A 22,952-nucleotide genomic window follows, 5' to 3' on the forward strand; every position below is an offset into this window, starting at 1 on the left:
CGCTGCGGAGGGCCTTTTCCTTCTGTGCTGAGTGTTCAAAATAATAAGAAAACACTTTGTTTACACATGAATTAAGTGGCACGCAGAACTTCACATCTAAACTTATGAAAGCTGCTCTCACTTCTTTTTTTAAAAAAGAAAGAACTAAAGTGAATCATTTCGTTCACCTACGGGATTTACACGTTAATCAGGTGACACGCACACTGAATGTGACGTCATAAATCCAAAGCAAGAACAATGTGACCATGTCCCCCCACGTGTCCCTTGATATATTCTAGTCTGTGCACGTGCAAGAACGGGAATACTGGGGATTAACCCCCAAGCACACGCGCCCACACGCACTCTCTTTTCGGTCATTTGTGCGCAGTCTGTGCGTGAATATAAATCTGTCCGTCATTCTTAAGTATCGATTATATCACTCAGTGGGTGTCATGAAGAGGCGGGATGACGTTAACATTTTTATAAAAAGTTAGAGATTTATTCAATAGAAAAACAGGTAAATAGGATAAAAAATCTGTATATGTACAAAATCCAAGTTTCATCATCACGTGACCAAACAGAATAAGTCAAATAAATAAAACCAACAACAAAAGGGGACGGGTGTTGGGCGAGCTTGCAGCATTCCTGCTAATTGTCCTTTGACTTTTGACCTCCACAAACTAGCGGGATGGAGGGATGGAGGGGAGTGCAGATTTGGGGACGAGTGGAGGAAGAGTAGCCGCTCCTCCTCTTCCTCAGTACACTCCCGAGGCGAAGCAGCGGAAGCCGAACAGAGCGTCCTGCGGGAGGAGGCTGTAGTCCTCCGGTGTGGATGGGCTTCCGGGGCTCGAGGAGCAGTACGGGGGCGAGCCGCTGGAGCTCCAGGAACAGGCGGAGTCACTGGCGGGGCTCGGAGCATCGGTGAGGCGCAGGGGGTCTCCGGGCCGGGCCGCCTGCAGGTCGGCGATGCGGATGGTTTCCGACAGAGCCCAGATGTAGTTGTGAGCAAAGCGAAGCGTCTCAATCTTCGTCAGCTTCGTCTCGTCCGGGAAGGCGGGCAGGACGCCGCGCAGCGCATCCAGCGCGTCGTTCAGGTTGTGCATCCGGTTCCGCTCGCGGTCGTTGGCTTTCAGGCGCCGGTTCTTCTTCACCGCGTGCACCGGCGTTTCGCAGCGCGCACGGCTGCGGCGCCGCTTCTTCTGTGACTGCTCGGTGCACACGCTGTTGCGGGACTCTTCATCGTCAGTGTGCGTGAAGACGTCACAGCTGTTACTGTCGATGTCGGAGAAGACGCGGTCCATGTCCAGGGTCCGTCAGGAGCTGCTGCAGGTCCGAGCGCACACACAGTGGAGGTTCTCGTGCGCAGGGACTCACCTGAGGTCGAACAATCTGATCTGCACTTTTGGCTTCAGGTCAAATGGCACGCGCCTCTGTGCGTCTTTTCGCCCCGGATCAGCTCGTGTGAGCCGGAGAGCCTGGCACACGACCGACCTCATCCCGCTTAAATACTGTGGTGGGACAAAGACGCACCCCCCGCCCCGGGTCCCAGGCCCCCTGCCAGCCGCAGGAGGAGGAGGAGATGCTACGGCAGGTCTGCCCCGTGCCGCGGAGCACCTGATTAACATAATGGAATGACGCCCCCAAAGAGAAGCGTGCCGGTGATCACAGCCAGCCAATCAGAACCAGCGAGCAGCCACGCGAACACCCGAACCTGCAGCCAACCCCCCACTGTTGTGGCACCACTCTGCAAAGCCGTGTTGTGGGTTTTTTCTTGTGCAACATTTTTGTTAGTAAAAGAATCTCAGAACTACTACAGCTGGGACCCTGAACGGGCCTGAAACCAGTTCAATATTTACTCAAGAGCTTCTTCACTTCTTGTTTAATTTTGGTTTAAGTCTTAATTTACCTTCTGTTGGTGAATCAGATGCTGGTGGTCTTTCAAGGAACTGAGGAGCTCTCATGATGAACTAGTCCAGAACTCTGTGTGTGTGTGTGTGTGTGTGTGTGTGTGTGTGTGTGTGTGTGTGTGAAGGTGTGTGTGTGAAGGTGTGTGTGTGTGTGAAGGTGTGTGTGTGTGCCTGCGTGTGTGTGTGCGTGTGTGTATGAAGGTGTGTGTGTGTGTGTGTGCCTGCGTGTGCGTGTGTGTGTGTGTATGAAGGTGTGTGTGTGTGCCTGCGTGTGCGTGTGTGTGTGCGTGTGTGTGTGTGTATGAAGGTGTGTGTGTGTGTGTGTGCCTGCGTGTGCGTGTGTGTGTGTGTGTGTGTGTACTGGACTGTTTTCAAGTGTTTTTTAAAGACATCTTTATGAGACAACCGTAGGATTTTCAATCCATTATTCCATTTAGAGCAGTGAGACCTGCAGAGTCTTTCTGTGGGAGGGGGCTCTCATTTAGAAATAATTACACAATGTTTGGGGTCTTCAGCCTGTATAATATATCAAAGCCATTGGAAGAGGATTGTTCCATTGTGGACTTCTTTTCACCGGGCTCTGGGTTTGTCCTCGTCCCTCAGCGTCTTTGTCCTGATTCTTTCTGCTTCAGTCGCTCTGCTGCCTCATTTTCATTCAAATTCTGCTCAGCAGGACAAAACCACAGTCAGTCTGAACACAAATCATCCAGGACCAGGGCCAGCACAGCATTCTGAGGGGCTGGCCCCAAAACCTGCTCCTGGTCTGCACCATTCGCCACGTCCCAGTCATCATACTGGAGCAACACAGCCAGGCTCTGTAGGGCCCCGTGAAGACCACGTAGGACAAACAAAGTTTAAAATCCTGCCCCAGCTGCAGTGTCGAGCCGAGCCCGTCTCTGGAGCCCGTCCAGCTCCGGCACCGGCACCGGTACCGGCACCGGTACCGGCGATGCTCAGCTGTCTGGAATGGTGACTTTTTATGAGGTGAAAATATCAACAACAGACTGGAAGAAAGTTCATACAACTTGATCATCTATTGTTAAAACTCTGCACGAAAGACAAATAATGTCTTCAGAAGCATAAAAAATATCCAGACGACAGCTGAAGAGGCGACGATACGAAAGACAGAGCGACAAAATCAGAGTTAAACAAACCTGCTCAACAGGCGGAACAGACCTGGTGTTTCTTCCTGCTGTTGTGTGCAGTTGTTTCCCAACACACACTCTATTGGCTGACTGCTGGACGTGTGGACAGCTCAACACACTGGCATGTGTGTGTGTGTGTGCACGTGTGTGTGTGTGTGAGAGAGAGAGACAGAACAAAGAAGGAGTGAGAGGTCTGTCTGGGGTGAAGCTCTGACAGGATTAAGACTCAGCAACACGAGATGTGACTGAATGTCAATGAAGTGAAACACGTGAGAAAATCACACACTCAGTTGCTCTCTTTCTCTCACTAACAAATACACACACACACACACACGCACACAAGCGCAAATAATCTTTGTGACTGGAGGAGTAGAAAAAGTGACCAGTTGAATTTAGTCAACTGAATTCAGAGTTCCCTGTTTTGTCTCCCTGCCCAAAAACAACAGAAATCCAGGTTCTTGACAACAGGTGCAACGGCGGAGGAAGGTGTGGAGCTACTGACATGAGTTCAGGTGGTCGGGTCAGCTCATCCTCCCCAGTAGACATCTAAGGTGGAAACAGGACTGGACCTTCAGGAGAATTGTTTAGTGTTGTCATGGTGATATAAGCAATGAATGAAGCATCTGTGCAGGCTGATGTTCTGCAAAGCTGAAGTAAATTATCACCAACCTGCGACACCTCAATAGAAACAGATTGATGATAAAGGACAGGGAGGAGGAGGTGTGTTCCTATTAAGATGTACAGCATAAAGGACCTTCCAGATATCAACCAGCTAACTTGCAATTTCCTTCCAATTCTCTTCCTGGTACTTCAGAATAGTTGAAGTGGTTATCCTGGTTTCCATGGTGACAGCTTTATACAATAATCATGTGACATAATATAGAAATCTTTATCAAACTATGTGAATGACACCATAGTAATGACATCACTTCCTGCAAGAGAGATGCAGAAAAAGTGAGAGTGTGCGAGAGAGTGAGTGAGCATATGGTTGTGAGTTCACTTCAACAAAGGAGTCATTGAGGAGGAGAGAAGGAGCGGAGTCCCAACTCCTCCTAATGAAGCTGTTGTGCTTGTGTGTGTGTCTGTGTGTGTGTGTGTGTTTGTGTGTGTTGGGGGGAGACCGCCTGAACGTGATTTGTCATACAATGTGGAACTTTAGGAGGTCCAGAGACCAGACACCTCCTCTCCATATGTCTACTTCATTTACATTTGAAAGCTCGGGGGCATTTGGAGCCGCCCACATTTCCCAGAATTCTTATAGTGTTAATGTGACAAGTGAGAAAAAGTTAGGAGGTTTCAGCTTTTGTGCAGAGAAAGTTTCAGGTTTGTTCTTTTCTAAAGTTTCTGTTCAACCTTCTGTTTGGGTCCAGGAAAGTCTGCATCATCAGCAGAAGTTCCTCAGCTGCTCCTGCACCGGCTAAAAGATGAGACATGTAGTTGTGTACCACTGGAACACAATATCAGTGTTAGCTGAGGTGTCTGACGGCACCAGAACGTCTTGGCAACACCAAGTGGTGGGAATGATTTGGGAGTTGGTGACCTCTAGATTCGGTCCCTGTTTGAAGTAGAAAGTGCAGTGCTTTGCTCTACTTCAAACAGTGACCTTTAGATGTTTGTAGCCGAGTTTGAAGCTGTCAGGATAAAGATCAGACCTTCCAAGTCTGATGCCACGGTTCTCAGTTAGAAAAAGCTTTTCCCACTACAGGTCAGAGAAGAGTAGCCACCATAAGTGGGGTTCAGAGATGTGAGAGGAGTTAAGAGTAAATCTGCTGCTCCTTACCATTGAGGGGAGACACTTGAGATGGTTTGGATCAAGATGCCTCCTGGGTAGCTCTCTCTGGAGGTGTTCCAGGCATGTCCAATGGGCAGGAGATTGTTAGGCAGACCCAGGACACAATGGAGGATTTCAATCTTCCATCAAGTCCTGGAGAAGCTGAATGTAAGGGAACGGTGACCTGGTCTGACCTACGATTAACTGGATGATACATTAACCTGCAGTCTGCAGAAAAATTTGATAATGACAATCAAATGGATTAACGATATTTAATGAACCCCCCCCCCATTTTGTCCCAGTTGACCTTAACTTGTTTATTGATACATGAATGTCCTCAACTGCTCTTAAATGTAATTTATTTAATTTTCCAAATAAAAATATTGGTAATTATTATAAAATATCTCATCCTACACAAAATTAAACAGTAGAAGATAATATTGGACTTTAGATGTACAGTACACAGATTAAAACACGTTACATTTGAAGACTGGTGGAAGTTCACGACCCGGCCTGGCAGACCAGACCAACAGCGCCTCCTGCTGGCGATAGGAACAAAACACTTGGGATTCGACGCAGTCCGGTGCTGCTTTCCTGCTTGTAACGTGTCAGTAACTAACTCGCAAAACGAATCATGAACATGCCATGTAATTTTAAAGAATTAAAATAAATAAATGGGTCTTCTATTTTTGTCGTTGTTTCTAGAAAAGGCTGTTTCCTGTTTCCGGTGTGTCACAATTTTGAAAGTCCGCCAAACAACAACAGCACGTGAGAATATGCAGCGATGATTTCTGCTCTCAAAGATAAAGTTGGACAAATTTTGGTCCCAGGCGATGAATTCTGTTGTGGCGCCGAGGATACCATCTCTCTCACGGCTCATGTTCAGCCGGAGAAGGTGGTGTGTGGTCCGGGCTTGATGCGCAGCGCAGACCGGCTTCAAGTGTGTAAAAGCGGTGTCCTGCGGCACAAAGAGCCCAACATGTTCTGGATGGACTCACAGCAGAAAAGGGTGAGATTAAGCGGAGCCCGTTTTGAATCTGATATTATAGTTTGAATGGAAACTATTGCTAACTAGAGGCACGAGACATTTTGTTAAATCCGTCCGTGTTTCCTGTTCGGTGCTGCAAGCTCTCAAAAAGAGGGTAGAAATGAAGCTTCAGAGCTAAAGTGTGCGGTTGTTTCCGAGACCACACACTCGTTCCTTGTTCCCTCCTCACTACATGGGGGACATGGATTGAGTGAACTACGTAGTGCACTCAATTTAAAGTTAGTATTCGGACAACAGCGTCATTTACGGCGCACGTAAAGTGACGTCATGGTGTCGCATAATAATTACGAACCGGTCGCCGGGAAAAGTGGCCAGGTCCATTTAAATATTTTAACCCATCAGAAAAACATTCAGCGGTCATTTTATGAAAATGCGATATTTTACCCTAACACAGCCTGTGTAGGGTATAGGGGGGGGGGGTAGGACACAGCCTGTGTAGGGTATAGGGGGGGGTTATGGACACAGCCTGTGTAGGGTATAGAGGTGGTTATGGACACAGCCTGTGTAGTGTATAGAGGTGGTTATGGACACAGCCTGTGTAGGGTATAGGGGGGGTTATGGACACAGCCTGTGTAGGGTATAGAGGTGGTTATGGACACAGCCTGTGTAGTGTATAGAGGTGGTTATGGACACAGCCTGTGTAGTGTATAGAGGTGGTTATGGACACAGCCTGTGTAGGGTATAGGGGGGGGTTATGGACACAGCCTGTGTAGGGTATGGGGGGGGGTTAGGACACAGCCTATGTAGGGTATAGGGGTGGTTATGGACACAGCCTGTGTAGGGTATAGGGGGGGGTTAGGACACAGCCTGTGTAGGGTATAGGGGGGTTATGGACACAGCCTGTGTAGGGTATGGGGGGGGGGTAGGACACAGCCTGTGTAGGGTATAGGGGGGGGTTATGGACACAGCCTGTGTAGGGTATAGGGGGGGTTATGGACACAGCCTGTGTAGGGTATGGGGGGGGGGTTAGGACACAGCCTGTGTAGGGTATAGGGGGGGTTATGGACACAGCCTGTGTAGGGTATAGAGGTGGTTATGGACACAGCCTGTGTAGGGTATAGGGGGGGTTATGGACACAGCCTATGTAGTGTATAGAGGTGGTTATGGACACAGCCTGTGTAGGGTATGGGGGGGGGTTAGGACACAGCCTGTGTAGGGTATAGGGGGGGTTATGGACACAGCCTGTGTAGGGTATAGAGGTGGTTATGGACACAGCCTGTGTAGGGTATAGGGGGGGTTATGGACACAGCCTGTGTAGGGTATGGGGGGGGGTTAGGACACAGCCTGTGTAGTGTATAGAGGTGGTTATGGACACAGCCTGTGTAGGGTATAGGGGGGGTTATGGACACAGCCTGTGTAGGGTATGGGGGGGGGGGTTAGGACACAGCCTGTGTAGTGTATAGAGGTGGTTATGGACACAGCCTGTGTAGGGTATGGGGGGGGGGGTTAGGACACAGCCTGTGTAGTGTATAGAGGTGGTTATGGACACAGCCTGTGTAGGGTACAGGGGGGGTTATGGACACAGCCTGTGTAGGGTACAGGGGGGGTTATGGACACAGCCTGTGTAGGGTATAGGGGGGGGTTATGGACACAGCCTGTGTAGGGTATAGAGGTGGTTATGGACACAGCCTGTGTAGGGTACAGGGGGGGTTATGGACACAGCCTGTGTAGGGTACAGGGGGGGTTATGGACACAGCCTGTGTAGTGTATAGAGGTGGTTATGGACACAGCCTGTGTAGTGTATAGAGGTGGTTATGGACACAGCCTGTGTAGGGTACAGGGGGGGTTATGGACACAGCCTGTGTAGGGTATGGGGGGGGTTATGGACACAGCCTGTGTAGTGTATAGAGGTGGTTATGGACACAGCCTGTGTTTCTGCTCAGTATGTCCCCACCAAAGGAGACGCGGTCATTGGCATTGTGACATCCAAGTCAGGCGACATTTTCAAGGTGGATGTTGGAGGAAGTGAGCAGGCATCTCTGTCTTACCTGGCCTTTGAGGGAGCCACCAAGAGGAACCGACCCAATGTTCAGGTGAGTCAAGGAAGAATCACAAGTTTTCCTCTTCTGTCAGCCAGGACCAGCTGTGGAAACCCTCCCACTGTGTTACCTGTTACAGGTGGGTGACCTGGTATTTGCTCATTTCATCGTTGCCAATAAAGACATGGAACCAGAGCTGGCATGTATTGATGGTTCGGGACGAGCAAATGGGATGGGAATATTTGGAGAAGGAGGTCTGTTATTCACGGTTTCTCTGGGATTGGTCAGAAGGTAAGCCCCTTGGTGCGTGTGAGCACATCCCTGTAGTATTCTGTACTAAAGTAGAGCGCCCCCCACAGGCTGCTGGCCCCTCACAGTGAGATCCGTTCTGACCTGCAGCAGCTGGTCCCCTGTGAGCTGCTGGTGGGGATCAACGGTCGTGTGTGGCTCAAGTCCTCCAGCACCCAGAGGACTCTCATCATTGCTAACCTGCTGCAATGCTGCGACACCATGACGGCGCCACAGAGACGTCAGTTATTTAGGAGAGTTTCACAGGGGCCTCTGTAGACCCCATCACCATCCAGGTTTCCTTGGCTGGACCTCAACATTGAGCAAAGCTTAAAGTCTGTTTTTCCTGCCAGGAACTGGTGGACGGTCGGCGCTAATCGACTGCCCATCGCAAAGGTGGAGGATGTGACTATAAAGATCTGAAAGGGAAAGAAATGGAAGAGCATTAGTGAGACGTGTTTATTTTGGAATTATTCAGCTGTGATGTCAACCACCTTCAGACCGCGCCTTCAGCTATGTTCTGTGAATAATAAATAAATGTTCAATCCTGGTGTTTAATGATTAATAAATGTTCAATCCTGGTGTTTAATGATTAATAAATGTTCAATCCTGGTGTTTAATGATTAATAAATGTTCAATCCTGGTGTTTAATGATTCATATGGACCCTGATGTGACAGAACAGGTCCACAGATTTCAGCTCACGTTTGACAGAACTGCTTTAGCTGCTGATGCTAATGACAAACTGAACCAGCAGGTGGCAGACCTGATATGATCACAAGCTTTTTTTTAATCAACTTTCACATTTCTATTTTTAGTGACTTAGTGAAAAATCAGGATTTAAAAACCAAAATGATCATCAGACTGATTCTGGTCCAGCAGAGGGAACTGGGTCTTCTCTCGGGAGAATCCGGACTCAATCCTATACACCACTAAAGTTAGAGGAAGAGAGCAGCATTCTGGTTAGAAGAAGGTTGTGGGTTCCATCCTCATCTGACAAAGACCACCTGGAAAAGCTCTTGCTTCAGTCTCCCAAACATCAACCACGTTGTGTCGGACCGGCGACAGTAACGATGCTTCCCAGTGTGAACGGGAGCGACGACCTCCGGAGGACCTGTAACTTATTATTGGAATGCTACAAGAAAACAATTCACACAATTAATCAGCAATCTTTTAATCATTCAATCACTTTAAGGCACAATGCAGCTGATTCACTTATAGATGAGTGAACATGATCGATCAGTTCAGACACCAACACGGTCGCACAAAACCAGTGGAGCGTAAAGCTTCGGTGTCACATGACGTCTTTGGTTGCAGCAGCAAAAAGATTTTATTTGGTCAGCTGATCACAAAACAGCTCGCACACACACACACACACACACACACACACACACACACGGGTGTTTAGATCCAGGAAGAGCTGCCTGGTCTGGGTTCTTACAGCTTTGTTGTTGCAAAACAGGTGAGAGGCTGTAGAACAGGTGAGAGGCTGTAGAACAGGTGAGAGGCTGTAGAACAGGTGAGAGGCTGTAGAACAGGTGAGAGGCTGTAGAACAGGTGAGAGGCTGTAGAACAGGTGAGAGGCTGTAGAACAGGTGAGAGGCTGTAGAACAGGTGAGGCTGTAGAACAGGTGAGGCTGTAGAACAGGTGAGAGGCTGTAGAACAGGTGAGAGGCTGTAGAACAGGTGAGGCTGTAGAACAGGAGAGGCTGTAGAACAGGTGAGAGGCTGTAGAACAGGTGAGGCTGTAGAACAGGTGAGGCTGTAGAACAGGTGAGAGGCTGTAGAACAGGTGAGAGGCTGTAGAACAGGTGAGAGGCTGTAGAACAGGTGAGCCGTTTCCACTTGTTTATCTTAGAGAGGGTAATAATCTGTAAATTATGTTCTAAATGTGTCGTGACAGGAAGATAAACAACACATGACACTTTCACACAGGTGGGAAGGTTAAAGATCAGGGATCCCAGCCCAAACAAGGCGGATCGATCAGGTCAAACACACCAGATCCAAAGATCCCGACACCCAGCGATCAGTCATGTGACCAGTGGTGATTGTCAGAGCAACAGATGAGCAGCAGCAGCAGATAAACAGTCAGCAAGCATCAACCAGGCTGTGCAAAACCAGAAGAACAAAGTCCAGCTGTCCAACGTGGCGGCCCAGAGGCCTGAAGGTTCAAGCATTAAAGGCACGGTTGGTGATCCAGCAACTTCCTGTCCGCTGACCTGGGGGGTCATGGCTTCCCCACATCAACTGTGATTTTGGTGAACAGGTCCAGTTTGTCCACCTTGATCACGCGATAGGTCAGAGAGTTGATCCCGTCGGTGTTCATGGTGTCTCTGGTGCGAGCGATCTGGTCAAACCTGAGAGATCAAACTGGACCATCAGTCTTCAGGAATTCTGCTGCCGTCTCTCTAATGGAAAACCAGCTGGGCTGCAGGCCACTGTTGCAGCAGCGCCACCTGGCGGCGGTGGTGTGTGTTGCTGTTACCTCTGAGGGTTGGGATCATTCTGTTGGTCTCTTTCGTGTCGGATCATCCGACATTTTCCGATGTCTGCGCTCGGTCTCGAGATGGACATTCCTTTCAACACCAGCCTGAAAGCCAGCAGTGACATTAGCCCGTGCGTGCGCCCGTGCGTGCGCCCGTGCGTGCGCCCGTGCGTGCGCCGTACCTGTTGTAGATGTCATCGTCTTCTCCTCCCCAGCCCCAGTAGTTGTTGGGCAGGCCGTTGATCCTCAGATATTGCTCTTTACTCATGGCGGACACGCCTCCAAAGTACTGATGATACGGCAGCCTGGAGGAGAGGGAGCAGCACGGCTGAGTTCATCACCATTGGACGCTCTTGTCTGGACCTCTGGTGACTGGATGTGATTCACTGGAGCACGTGAGCACGTGCGTGACAGGAAACAGGAAGAGCTGCTGCTTCCTGTCAACATCATCTCCTTCATGTCACCATCACAGAGAGACCGCGGCAGAACGAGAGCTTTCATCATTTGTAGGTGTGTCTGAGTAAAAAGAACTTTTGTAACACTTTGTATACTCTAAATTACTGACAACTAAAATAATTACTTCTATTTCAAGCTTTTATTAGCAGAAAATGACAAATGTTCACACTAACAAAAGCAGTTTTCATGCGTTCAGATACGGGTGAACCCAATGCGTAGGTCTTAACTTGGGACCCGAGAGACCACATGGTGTTCCAGACTGTTGGCTCTGACCTTCCCTCATCTTCATGAGCATCATGTTCTGGGTCTGGTGGTCCTTCAGACACACCAGGACTGACCTGGCTCCCCACTCCTCAGAGTGGGGGAACTATGGAGCTACTACAGGTGATGGGAACGCCGCCGGAGCGCACGAGTGGATCCTGCGTAGCGGAACAGCTCGTGGCCCCGCGAGGAGCTGCTGACTTCGTTCACACAAAGGCAGCTGGGTCAGACCCCTGAATTTCGTGCTGTGTTCTCACCTGAAGCCGAACTTGTCCATGGACACGGACAGGTGTCGAGGCTGACTGAAACACTTGTAGATATTCCGATCATCCATGGGGATCAAGTCCACATCGCTGAAGATGAAGCACTCGTAGTTGTCCTCCTTCAGGGCCTCCATGTAGCCCACGTTCAGCAGCTTGGCTCTGTTAAAGGTTTCGTCTCCATCCTGAGAGACAGAAACACACCTCAGTGCCTGATTGGACAGAAGTCCGCTGCAGCCAAGCTCCAGAACATGAATCATCTAAAGTTTAACATCTAAAGTCACCCAGTTTTCAGTTATTATCATTACAAATAATAAAGAAAGCCAAAGTTTCCCCGAAGAACGCTGGTCGTCACAGGCCGACAGCATCAGCACCTCTCGTGGAGCCACTTGGTGAACGCTAATGTAAAAGGAGCTTTTGGCTAGAAGATCAAAGCCAGTTAGCATCTGTCCTTCAGCGTAGGACGGCAGCCAGGTAGCAAAGAAAGGGGCTGACAGAGCAGGGGGGGGGGGGGGGGCATTACTCCTCCTCCTCAATAACATCTGCTCTCTTCATCATGACCAGTTGTTGAGTTCTGGCTCGGTGATCTTAATGGATCTTTCTCTGCTAACAGGTTCTGATCCAGAGCTCTTTGCTAATTATTCAGTTTACAGCTATTACAAAATCACTTTTTATTACAATAAACTGACAGGCTGCAAAAATGGCACAAGCACCCACAAAACAACAATATACATTTTTAATAAATACGTGAAGAGTGCATCCAACAATGAAGGAAAACTAGATTTTATTCCACCAAAATAAGCCGGTGTTGGAACGTGCAGGCGTGTTTAAGGACCTGCTGTAAAAAGGTTTAATAAATCTAAAGATGTCATCAGCAAAACACAGCGTATGAAGTAAAAACACGTGTGCTTTGGGAAGGAGCCAGCTGGGTGTGTGTGTGTGTGTGTGTGTGAGTGTGTGTGTGTGTGTGAGTGTATGTGTGGGTGTGAGTGTGTGTGTGGGTGTGGGTGGGTGGGTGAGTGTGTGTGTGTGTGTGAGTGTGTGTGTGGGTGTGGGTGTGTGTGAGTGTGAGTGTGTGTGTGGGTGTGTGTGAGTGTGTGTGGGTGTGAGTGTGTGTGTGGGTGTGTGTGTGTGTGTGTGTGAGTGTATGTGTGGGTGTGGGTGTGTGAGTGTGTGTGAGTGTGAGTGTATGTGTGGGTGTGGGAGTGTGTGTGTGTGAGTGTATGTGTGGGTGTGTGTGAGTGTGTGTGGGTGTGAGTGTGTGTGTGGGTGTGGGTGGGTGAGTGTGTGTGTGGGTGTGGGTGTGTGTGAGTGTGTGTGGGTGTGAGTGTATGTGTGGGGTGTGTGTGAGTGTGTGTGGGTGTGAGTGTGTGTGTGGGTGTGGGTGGGTGAGTGTGTGTGTGAGTGTGTGGGTGTGAGTGTGTGTGTGGGTGTGTGTGTGAGTGTGTGTGTGTGTGAGTATGTGTGGGTGTGAGTGTGTGTGTGGGTGTGTGTGAGTGTGTGTGGGTGTGAGTGTGTGTGTGGGTGGGTGAGTGTGTGTGTGAGTGTGTGGGTGTGTGTGAGTGTATGTGAGTGTGTGTGTGTGGGTGTGTGTGTGAGTGTATGTGAGTGTGTGTGTGTGTGAGTATGTGTGGGTGTGAGTGTGTGTGTGGGGGTGTGGGTGGGTGAGTGTGTGTGTGAGTGTGTGTGTGGGAGTGTGTGTGTGTATGTGTGTGAGTGTGCGTGTGTGAGTGTGGGTGGGTGTGTGAGTGTGGGTGGGTTAGTGTGGGTGGGTGAGTGTGTGTGAGTGTGGGTGGGTGAGTGTGTGTGAGTGTGTGGGTGTGTGAGTGTGCGTGTGTGAGTGAGTGTATGTGTGTGAGTGTGTGTGAGTGTGTGTGTGAGTGTGAGTGTGCGTGTGTGTGTGGGTGAGTGTGTGTGAGTGTGTGGGTGTGTGTATGTGTGAGTGAGTGTGGGTGGGTGAGTGTGTGTGTGGGTGTGGGTGGGTGAGTGTGTGTGTGAGTGTGTGTGTGGGTGTGGGTGTGGGTGTGTGTGAGTGTGTGTGGGTGTGAGTGTGTGAGTGTGTGGGTGTGTGTATGTGTGTGTGAGTGTGTGTGTGTGTGTGTGAACATGGACTCAGCCACAACACGACAACAGCAGAAAGACAAAGAAAAAGACGCCTGAATTACCAGCAGAGCCTCTGAAAACGCTGCTGACGGCCGAGGAGGCGTCTGAGTGTCCTCAGCAGCTGCAGCCGCACATGCAGAAGGAAAGGAGACAGGGAAGGAAGCAGGAAACCAGAGGAAGAGGAGACAGGGAAGGAAGCAGGAAACCAGAGGAAGAGGAGACAGGGAAGGAAGCAGGAAACCAGAGGAAGAGGAGACAGGGAAGGAAGCAGGAAACCAGAGGAAGAGGAGACAGGGAAGGAAGCAGGAAACCAGAGGAAGAGGAGACAGGGAAGGAAGCAGGAAACCAGAGGAAGAGGAGACAAGAGAAGTGTGAGTCAAACTCCGCAGGAAGCAGCAGCCCAGTCAGACAGAGATAAACAGTCAGTCAGTGATCGGATGAAACAGTGATCCGGTGATCCAGTGATCGGGTGAAACAGTGATCGGGTGAAACAGTGATCCGGTGATCCAGTGATGGGGTGAAACAGTGATCCGGTGATCCAGTGATCGGGTGAAACAGTGATCAGGTGATCCAGTGATCGGGTGAAACAGTGATCAGGTGAAACAGTGATCCGGTGATCCAGTGATCGGGTGAAACAGTCAGTCAGTGATCGGGTGAAACAGTGATCCGGTGATCCAGTGATCGGGTGAAACAGTGATCAGGTGATCCAGTGATCGGGTGAAACAGTCAGTCAGTGATCGGGTGAAACAGTGATCCGGTGATCCAGTGATCGGGTGAAACAGTGATCCGGTGATCCAGTGATCAGGTGAAACAGTGATCCGGTGATCCAGTGATCGGGTGAAACAGTCAGTCAGTGATCGGGTGAAACAGTGATCCGGTGAAACAGTGCTCGGGTGATCCAGTGCTCGGGTGATCCAGTGATCCGGTGATCCAGTGAAACAGTGCTCGGGTGATCCAGCGCTGCACCAGTGTGCTAATCACAGCACACCGGTGCTGAAGAGAGAGGGGGAGGAGCTTAGTGTTCTGCTGTTTTAGCCCTACGATGGTGACGAGGCTCGTGTCCTGCCACACATCTAACGTGCCACAGGTGTGCGGCATGACACCTGAGAGGTTCCATCATGCACGCTCACCATTTCATCAAAGTCCAAACACAAACGCAGTGAAACGATGAAGCGAAGAAGTGAAGCTTGGAACAGGCGCGTTCAGCCCCCCAGCGTTCTTCAGCACCGCCCAGCCTCCTCCACCAACTCCTCGGACCCCTCTACCAGGTACTCCTTCAGGGAATGTTTGGGCCTGAGGGTGATTAAAAGGTTCCGACGGTGGTTTGGCCTCCTTCAGGAGGACGTCCGTGATAAACGCGTAGCAGTTCTGACCCGTGAGCGGCAGGTTATCAAATGTGACCCAAGACCAGACTGGCTACACTCCAGTGGTTTGTTTAATGGAGAGAATGTGGACCCCATCTGAGGTGGGTTCTGGACACAACAGGAGCTCAGTGGTTGATGATGATGATGATGAAATCAAAGTTTTAATGCTCCGTTTGCTGTTACACTACAAAAAATGTCAACAAATTGTTGAATCTAACATGACCGATTGATGCAAGTAAATGTGCCAAAACAGCGACGGAGCCTCAGACATCTGTAGCGCGTCCAGAACCATGAAGGCATGTTGACCCCTTTAACCACTCCTTTATGCAACTGGAGCCAGAACTATTTTGAAATTTTAAAGATGACTTCAGCAAGTGCAAGAATCACCGGAATGTACGTGTGCACGTGTGGCGGTAACATGACGGTACCTGGTTGATGACATAGATTCCGTAGTCCAGCTGCTGCCTCTGCAGGATGGGGTGCAGGTAGTAGAGCCAGTACTTGAGATGCTCCTCTCGTTTCCTGAACGGGATGATCACGGCCACCTTCTGGAGCGCCACACACTGTCTTGGCTTAAATCTCCCACCAGGCTGAACTGCAGGGTTCACCTTCTTCACCTCATCCAGACTGACTGGGATGTTAAAATCCACTCGTAGAGGCCCCACTGAGGACACACGGCACCACTCAGTCAATCAGAACATCGTCTGGCCCTGGAAGGGTCTTTGATGGCTTCCAAAACCTGATCATGGCAGGATGTTTAGCTCCTATATTTTATTATCCCAGCTGAGCAAACAGGTGCCCAGGTTAGGGTTAGGGAGAGGCTTTAGGGGGTTAGGGTTAGGGAGAGGCTTAGGGGTTAGGGAGAGGCTTTAGGGGGTTAGGGTTAGGGAGAGGCTTTAGGGGGTTAGGGTTAGGGAGAGGCTTTAGGGGGTTAGGGTTAGGGAGAGGCTTTAGGGGGTTAGGGTTAGGGAGAGGCTTTAGGGGTGTTAGGGTTAGGGAGAGGCTTTAGGGTGTTAGGGTTAGGGAGAGGCTTTAGGGGTGTTAGGGTTAGGGAGAGGCTTTAGGGGTTAGGGTTAGGGAGAGGCTTTAGGGGGTTAGGGTTAGGGAGAGGCTTTAGGGGGTTAGGGTTAGGGAGAGGCTTTAGGGGGTTAGGGTTAGGGAGAGGCTTTAGGGGGTTAGGGTTAGGGAGAGGCTTTAGGGGGTTAGGGTTAGGGAGAGGCTTTAGGGGGTTAGGGTTAGGGAGAGGCTTTAGGGTGTTAGGGTTAGGGAGAGGCTTTAGGGGGTTAGGGTTAGGGAGAGGCTTTAGGGGGTTAGGGTTAGGGAGAGGCTTTAGGGGGTTAGGGTTAGGGAGAGGCTTTAGGGTGTTAGGGTTAGGGAGAGGCTTTAGGGGGTTAGGGTTAGGGAGAGGCTTTAGGGTGTTAGGGTTAGGGAGAGGCTTTAGGGTGTTAGGGTTAGGGAGAGGCTTTAGGGTGTTAGGGTTAGCGAGAGGCTTTAGGGTGTTAGGGTTAGGGAGAGGCTTTAGGGTGTTAGGGTTAGGGTTAGGGAGAGGCTTTAGGGTGTTAGGGTTAGGGTTAGGGAGAGGCTTTAGGGGGTTAGGGTTAGGGTTAGGGAGAGGCTTTAGGGGGTTAGGGTTAGGGTTAGGGAGAGGCTTTAGGGGGTTAGGGAGAGGCTTTAGGGGGTTAGGGTTAGGGAGAGGCTTTAGGGGGTTAGGGTTAGGGTTAGGGAGAGGCTTTAGGGGGTTAGGGAGAGGCTTTAGGGGGTTAGGGTTAGGGAGAGGCTTTAGGGTGTTAGGGTTAGCGAGAGGCTTTAGGGTGTTAGGGTTAGGGAGAGGCTTTAGGGTGTTAGGGTTAGGGTTAGGGAGAGGCTTTAGGGTGTTAGGGTTAGGGTTAGGGAGAGGCTTTAGGGGGTTAGGGTTAGGGTTAGGGAGAGGCTTTAGGGGGTTAGGGAGAGGCTTTAGGGGGTTAGGGTTAGGGTTAGGGAGAGGCTTTAGGGGGTTAGGGTTAGGGAGAGGCTTTAGGGGGTTAGGGAGAGGCTTTAGGGGGTTAGGGTTAGGGAGAGGCTTTAGGGTGTTAGGGTTAGGGTTAGGGAGAGGGCTTTAGGGGGTTAGGGAGAGGCTTTAGGGGGTTAGGGTTAGGGAGAGGCTTTAGGGGGTTAGGGAGAGGCTTTAGGGGGTTAGGGTTAGGTTTAGGGAGAGGCTTTAGGGGGTTAGGGAGAGGCTTTAGGGGGTTAGGGAGAGGCTTTAGGGGGTTAGGGTTAGGGAGAGGCTTTAGGGTGTTAGGGAGAGGCTTTAGGGGGTTAGGGTTAGGGAGAGGCTTTAGGGTGTTAGGGTTAGGGAGAGGCTTTAGGGGGTTAGGGTTAGGGAGAGGCTTTAGGGGGTTAGGGTTAGGGAGAGGCTTTAGGGGGTTAGGGAGAGGCTTTAGGGTGTTAGGGTTAGGGTTAGGGAGAGGCTTTAGGGGGTTAGGGTTAGGGAGAGGCTTTAGGGGTTAGGGTTAGGGAGAGGCTTTAGGGGGTTAGGGAGAGGCTTTAGGGTGTTAGGGTTAGGAGAGGCTTTAGGGGGTTAGGGTTAGGGTTAGGGAGAGGCTTTAGGGGGTTAGGGTTAGGGAGAGGCTTTAGGGTTAGGGAGAGGCTTTAGGGGGTTAGGGTTAGGGAGAGGCTTTAGGGGGTTAGGGTTAGGGAGAGGCTTTAGGGGGTTAGGGTTAGGGAGAGGCTTTAGGGTGTTTGCTGCTCTGGAGCAAATACTCTGGATGTTTCTGGATCTCCCTGGATCCCTCCTTCTCTCCCACATCACAAATGGGTCCTGGAAATACAGTGGGACCTCTACTTACGAACGTCTCTACATGCGATTTTTTCAGGTTACAAAGCGTCTCAATGGGAAAATATTTCCTCTTGTTACGAAGGAAATTTCAGGATACGAAGGTCAAAAATACGCTACCGCTGCTACTCGCAGCTCGCGGAGTTTAGCGATGCAAACATGCTTGTAGCTGCTCTGCCATTGGCTATCGCCTAGCATCTTCCTGTCATCCCATTGGCTAGGAGGGACGTCAATATGTACAAGTTTGTGTGTATCCCAGCGTCGCCTTCGTTTCACTTTTATTTATTGTGGGTGTTCGTATGTTTGTCCATTAGATGGCGGTGTTACCACAAGTGTTAACGTTCGTTGCTAGTAATGACGGCTAATGTAAGATTAGCCTGTAATAAAGTTCATTTTGTTCCCGGAGAAGCCTTGCACTGAATTTCTACATTTATTGTGCGGTAATCTAATTGTAACATATATTTGTTACATGATTTGATGCATTATTATGATTTATTAAAAAAAGATTATGTCTGAATTTTTGGGGGCTTGGAATGGATTAGGGCATTTAAATGGAAAACGCGTCTCTACTTAGGGAATTTTCAGGTTACAAAACAACTTCTGGAACGAATTAAATTCATAAGTAGAGGCCCCACTGTAACGCTCTCCTATGAAGCTCTGACTAAAGATCCTGACCAGAGCTGAAGAAGACTCTTGGATATCAGTTCAACCCAGATGACCGAGTTCTTTAAAACACCCATATAGCTCCGTTATGATTAGCTGTTTAAATAAGATCCATTCTGCTTGTGGTTCAGTACCACGGTCCACCTGAGGCACTGACAGTCGGGCGTCACGTGACCGTTGCAACTATAGGTGACGGACCTCAACTACAGGTGAAGAACATGAGACCGCGCTCTTACCCAGCAGGGGTGATGTCTCAGGGCATTTCCCCAGCTCCTTTGGCGGCTCTTCTTCCTTCTTGTCGGGGTTCTTCTGGGTCTCCTGAGATTGGACATGGGAGGTGACCTCACGGTGTCGGACCTGGTTCGATTGTGTGACATTATTATAGGTTTGCTGGTTCTGCACGAATGCGAACCGAATGTCCAAGGAGCGGATGTAGAAGACGACAGTGACGGAGATGTGAAGGAAACACAGGAGCACCACCAGCTTACAGGTCCTGTGGAGAAGGTTGAAGTTGACGGACGCGTCTGCCGCCATCTCCGCGGTTCGGGTTCCGTGTAGCGGGGAAGGAAGCAGCTCGTGGCCCCGGGCTCCTACCGCCTGTTAGCTGCTGCGCTCCGACTCCATTTTGAAGAAGTTCGCAGCGAAAGTTTTGTACTCTTTAGTCTTGTTAATGACGGCGTGAGAGCTTCCTGAGAAGGAGCCTGACAGCACAACACGGTGTTTGGGGACGGAGGAGCCCGGGGAGCCGCTGGAAACCTCCGGTTGCGTCAGCTTTCTGCCCGAACTCTTGAAAGTGAGGAAACTCGGCCTACCGTCAGCAGAAAGTAACGGACTTCTCTCCGACTGCTCCAACGGTGCCCGAAGTGTCCTCAGCGCAGCCAACACTCGGCAGAACTCCAACAAAACGGGAGTCCGATGACAGTAGATAAGAGGCCCAAACGAAACAGAACCCGAGCTGGGGCTCCGGCACTCGCGATGTGGGAGGAGCCAGAAGGTTCGGGCGAGGGGCGTTCAAAGACCTCCCCGAAGTCAATACTTGACAGTCGGAGCCGCAAAATGACGAAGACGTTTCGAGAAGCTGCAGGATCCCGGTCACCAGATACAGCTGATCAGGACTAAAGTCATGGAAACCAGGCTGTAGAGCTCCGTTTCTTCTCCCCTCACATTTCAACATTCCAGTCTAATCCTCAATTACTGGACAAATACAGCTCCGACAAACAGGCCCTATTTTTCAGCCATTTTAAGTCCCTTTGAACACATCACGCTGCTATTTTAATCACCTCGATGGTCGCTAATTACGTGATGTTTTGCATGATCATCGATCATTTCATGATCACCCGAACCCTAACCTTCATTAGAATGGTTTACTGGTCAGTTTACTGGTCAGTCTGGTCCCTAGTTCCCAGCTAGTTCTGAGGACTGGTCCCCCTTCCGTCACATCATTTCTGTGGAAAGTTCAATTCAACATTTTTCTTTTTATAAATCAGCACCATCTTCTAGTATTTAAAAACATGTCACCGACACATGAGGACAGTAAAAGAGCAAAATGCATTTTATAATTGTACTATCTTCTTTAGTGCTTTGACAGTAAGTGCCTTTAGTAGTCTGGGAGGCCAGAGCCGAGTGGTTTAGTCTGGACAAGAAAAGAAAAGAGATATTTGAAGCCTTGTATGTTTATAGTCTGTGGAAGCACTGAAGGGAATGCATTTCATGTTATCATTTGAATATCTGCATATGTTCCATTTAAATTACAAATTTTCTATTCAATAAAATGACACTGACATCATGACAATATATTTGTCAAAATCAGGATTTGTCTATGAACCACTTCATTATGGAATTCAGATTATTAGCTTCTCTCAAAGAAACTTGCTGTGAAAAGGAGCTTTTGTGGTGGATTTGGCCTCATGGGTGCAGGCATCGACCAATCTTCTGGCTTGTATGGGCTTTAATACTGACAGCAAGTCACCTTCTGTAATGTACGTTAAATCATCTGTCATTGCAGCTCCAAGTGTCTTGGACCGAAGGAATCCTGTTGGAACCTGGAGGACAACGAAGCCCTGCTGTTACAGGATGTTCTTTGGTATTTGAGATTCAGCCATTGCTCTTAAGCGAAATAAAAGACAGTTTAACCACTGAAATAAATGTATTTAGTCGGACACGAAGCTGTGCTTCAATGGAAAAATCAGGTATCCATCTTTTATATAAGATGATAAAGGTCACACGTCAATAAGTTTGCCTCCAGTTTTGTGCTCTAATCTTCCATGGTGTCTTTGGACAATGTGCACGTGGTAATGTGCAAGCGCATCATCTAACAGCACCAGTGGCAAAATGCATGTTATCAAGGTAAGAAAAATTCACATCACAATCCCTGTTGCCCTCACACGTCCAGACATCTTTACTGTAGTTAAAGAATTGAAACCAGACACAACGTGCCAAATATTGTCCAGTTTTGAAAACATTTTAAAAGATAATCTTTGGATTGAAATATAGTACTCAGGTCAGCCAGGCACGTCTTTCACCTTTCTCATAGATAAGGCTGGATGTAATATATCAGCAAACAAAACCTACCTATAATGTTATACTGATATATACTGGTATATACTGGTATATGCTGATATATACTGGTATATACTGATATATACTGGTATATGCTGGTATATACTGGTATATGCTGATATATACTGGTATATACTGATATATACTGGTATATGCTGATATATACTGATATATACTGGTATATGCTGATATATACTGGTATATGCTGATATATACTGGTATATACTGATATATACTGGTATATGCTGATATATACTGGTATATACTGATATATACTGGTATATGCTGGTATATACTGATATATACTGGTATATACTGATATATACTGGTATATGCTGGTATATACTGATATATACTGGTATATGCTGGTATATACTGATATATACTGGTATATGCTGGTATATACTGATATATACTGATATATACTGGTATATGCTGATATATACTGGTATATACTGATATATACTGGTATATGCTGGTATATACTGGTATATGCTGATATATACTGGTATATGCTGGTATATACTGATATATACTGATATATACTGGTATATGCTGATATATACTGATATATACTGGTATATGCTGGTATATACTGATATATACTGATATATACTGGTATATGCTGATATATACTGATATATACTGGTATATGCTGGTATATACTGATATATACTGGTATATGCTGGTATATACTGATATATACTGGTATATGCTGGTATATACTGATATATACTGATATATACTGGTATATGCTGATATATACTGGTATATACTGATATATACTGGTATATGCTGATATATACTGGTATATACTGATATATACTGGTATATGCTGGTATATACTGATATATACTGATATATACTGGTATATGCTGATATATACTGATATATACTGGTATATGCTGGTATATACTGATATATACTGATATATACTGGTATATATCAGTATATATACAGACTCAACAAACTCATCAAAAAGGCAGGGTCTGTTGTTGGCTGTAGACTTGATAACTTGGACGAGGTGGTGAGGGACAGGATGGTGTTGAAACTGCGGACAATCATGGACAGTCCCTCCCACCCCCTCCATAACACAGTGGACAAACTGAGGAGCAGCTTCAGCAACAGACTCCTGCAGCCTCGCTGCTCCAAGGAACGGTACAGGAAGTCATTCCTGCCGTCCGCCATTAAACTGTACAATTCACTCAAACCAACTCAACAATAATTGTGTAATGTTTATGTTGTAATTTTATTTCTAATTTATTCTATATTTATGTATATATGCTTATAATGCTTATAATATGTATATATTATATTATGTATATATTATATATATGCTTATAATATATGCTGTATATATGCTTATAACATTCTAATCTATCTGTATTTATTTTTTTCTGTCTCTTTACTCTGCATTCGCTGCTACTATAATTCAATTTCCCCACGGGGATGAATAAAGTCCATCTTAATCTTAATCTTAATCTTAATATGCTGGTATATGCTGGTATATGCTGATATATACTGGTATATATTGATATATACTGGTATATGCTGGTATATGCTGGTATATACTGATATATACTGGTATATGCTGGTATATGCTGATATATACTGGTATATATTGATATATGCCGGTATATGCTGATATATACTGGTATATATTGATATATACTGGTATATGCTGGTATATACTGATATATACTGATATATACTGGTATATGCTGATATATACTGATATATACTGGTATATACTGATATATACTGGTATATGCTGATATATACTGGTATATGCTGGTATATACTGAGTCCACCAGGTGTCGCTGTTTCACTCGTGATTAAGTCAAAAAGGGAGTTGATTTTTCTGTAAGCCTGCT

At 47.9% G+C, this 22,952-nt stretch overlaps 3 protein-coding genes across 5 annotated transcripts; 1 reads left to right on the top strand and 2 right to left on the bottom strand.

Annotated features, from left to right (window-relative positions):
* Positions 1-456: 456 nt before the first annotated feature.
* Positions 457-1,557, bottom strand: LOC101066543 (neurogenin-1-like). Its single transcript, XM_011620608.2, has one exon. The coding sequence runs from the start codon at positions 1,278-1,280 to the stop codon at positions 735-737; it is 546 nt and encodes a 181-aa protein (XP_011618910.1). The 5' UTR covers positions 1,281-1,557; the 3' UTR covers positions 457-734.
* A 3,958-nt stretch (positions 1,558-5,515) lies between these two features.
* On the top strand, positions 5,516-8,768 carry LOC101066313 (exosome complex component RRP40). 3 transcript variants are annotated; one of them, XM_011620607.2, is made up of 5 exons: positions 5,516-5,811; positions 7,734-7,883; positions 7,969-8,120; positions 8,229-8,358; positions 8,471-8,768. In XM_011620607.2, the coding sequence occupies exons 1-4, from the start codon at positions 5,587-5,589 to the stop codon at positions 8,341-8,343; spliced, it is 642 nt and encodes a 213-aa protein (XP_011618909.1). In that variant the 5' UTR covers positions 5,516-5,586; the 3' UTR covers positions 8,344-8,358; positions 8,471-8,768. The 3 variants fall into 3 exon arrangements, with proteins under 3 accessions (XP_011618909.1, XP_011618908.1, XP_011618907.1); XM_011620605.2 differs by having other exon boundaries at positions 5,517-5,811; positions 8,189-8,358; XM_011620606.2 differs by having other exon boundaries at positions 8,229-8,768.
* A 1,056-nt stretch (positions 8,769-9,824) lies between these two features.
* On the bottom strand, positions 9,825-19,510 carry LOC101066088 (beta-1,4-galactosyltransferase 1). Its single transcript, XM_029832183.1, has 6 exons — positions 18,756-19,510; positions 15,473-15,708; positions 11,575-11,762; positions 10,783-10,905; positions 10,601-10,705; positions 9,825-10,472 (listed from the first exon to the last, which is right to left on the bottom strand). Exons 1-6 carry the CDS (start codon positions 19,051-19,053, stop codon positions 10,343-10,345), a joined length of 1,080 nt encoding a protein of 359 aa, XP_029688043.1. The 5' UTR covers positions 19,054-19,510; the 3' UTR covers positions 9,825-10,342.
* Between the last annotated feature and the right edge of the window lie 3,442 nt (positions 19,511-22,952).

This window comes from Takifugu rubripes, unplaced genomic scaffold (assembly GCF_901000725.2).
Source record: "Takifugu rubripes unplaced genomic scaffold, fTakRub1.2, whole genome shotgun sequence".
In the NCBI taxonomy this organism is placed as follows: Eukaryota; Metazoa; Chordata; class Actinopteri; order Tetraodontiformes; family Tetraodontidae; genus Takifugu; species Takifugu rubripes.

Coding starts and splice junctions, on each gene's coding strand:
- LOC101066543 (XM_011620608.2), bottom strand. CDS start 1,280: ATGGACCGCGTCTTCTCCGACATCGACAGTAACAGCTGTGACGTCTTC.
- LOC101066313 (XM_011620605.2), top strand. CDS start 5,587: ATGATTTCTGCTCTCAAAGATAAAGTTGGACAAATTTTGGTCCCAGGC. Junction 7,884..7,968: donor GGAACCGACCCAATGTTCAG/GTGAGTCAAGGA, acceptor TACCTGTTACAG/GTGGGTGACCTGGTATTTGC. Junction 8,121..8,188: donor TCTCTGGGATTGGTCAGAAG/GTAAGCCCCTTG, acceptor CGCCCCCCACAG/GCTGCTGGCCCCTCACAGTG.
- LOC101066088 (XM_029832183.1), bottom strand. CDS start 19,053: ATGGCGGCAGACGCGTCCGTCAACTTCAACCTTCTCCACAGGACCTGT. Junction 10,906..11,574: donor ATGGACAAGTTCGGCTTCAG/GTGAGAACACAG, acceptor CCTCTCCTCCAG/GCTGCCGTATCATCAGTACT. Junction 10,706..10,782: donor GACGATGACATCTACAACAG/GTACGGCGCACG, acceptor GCTGGCTTTCAG/GCTGGTGTTGAAAGGAATGT.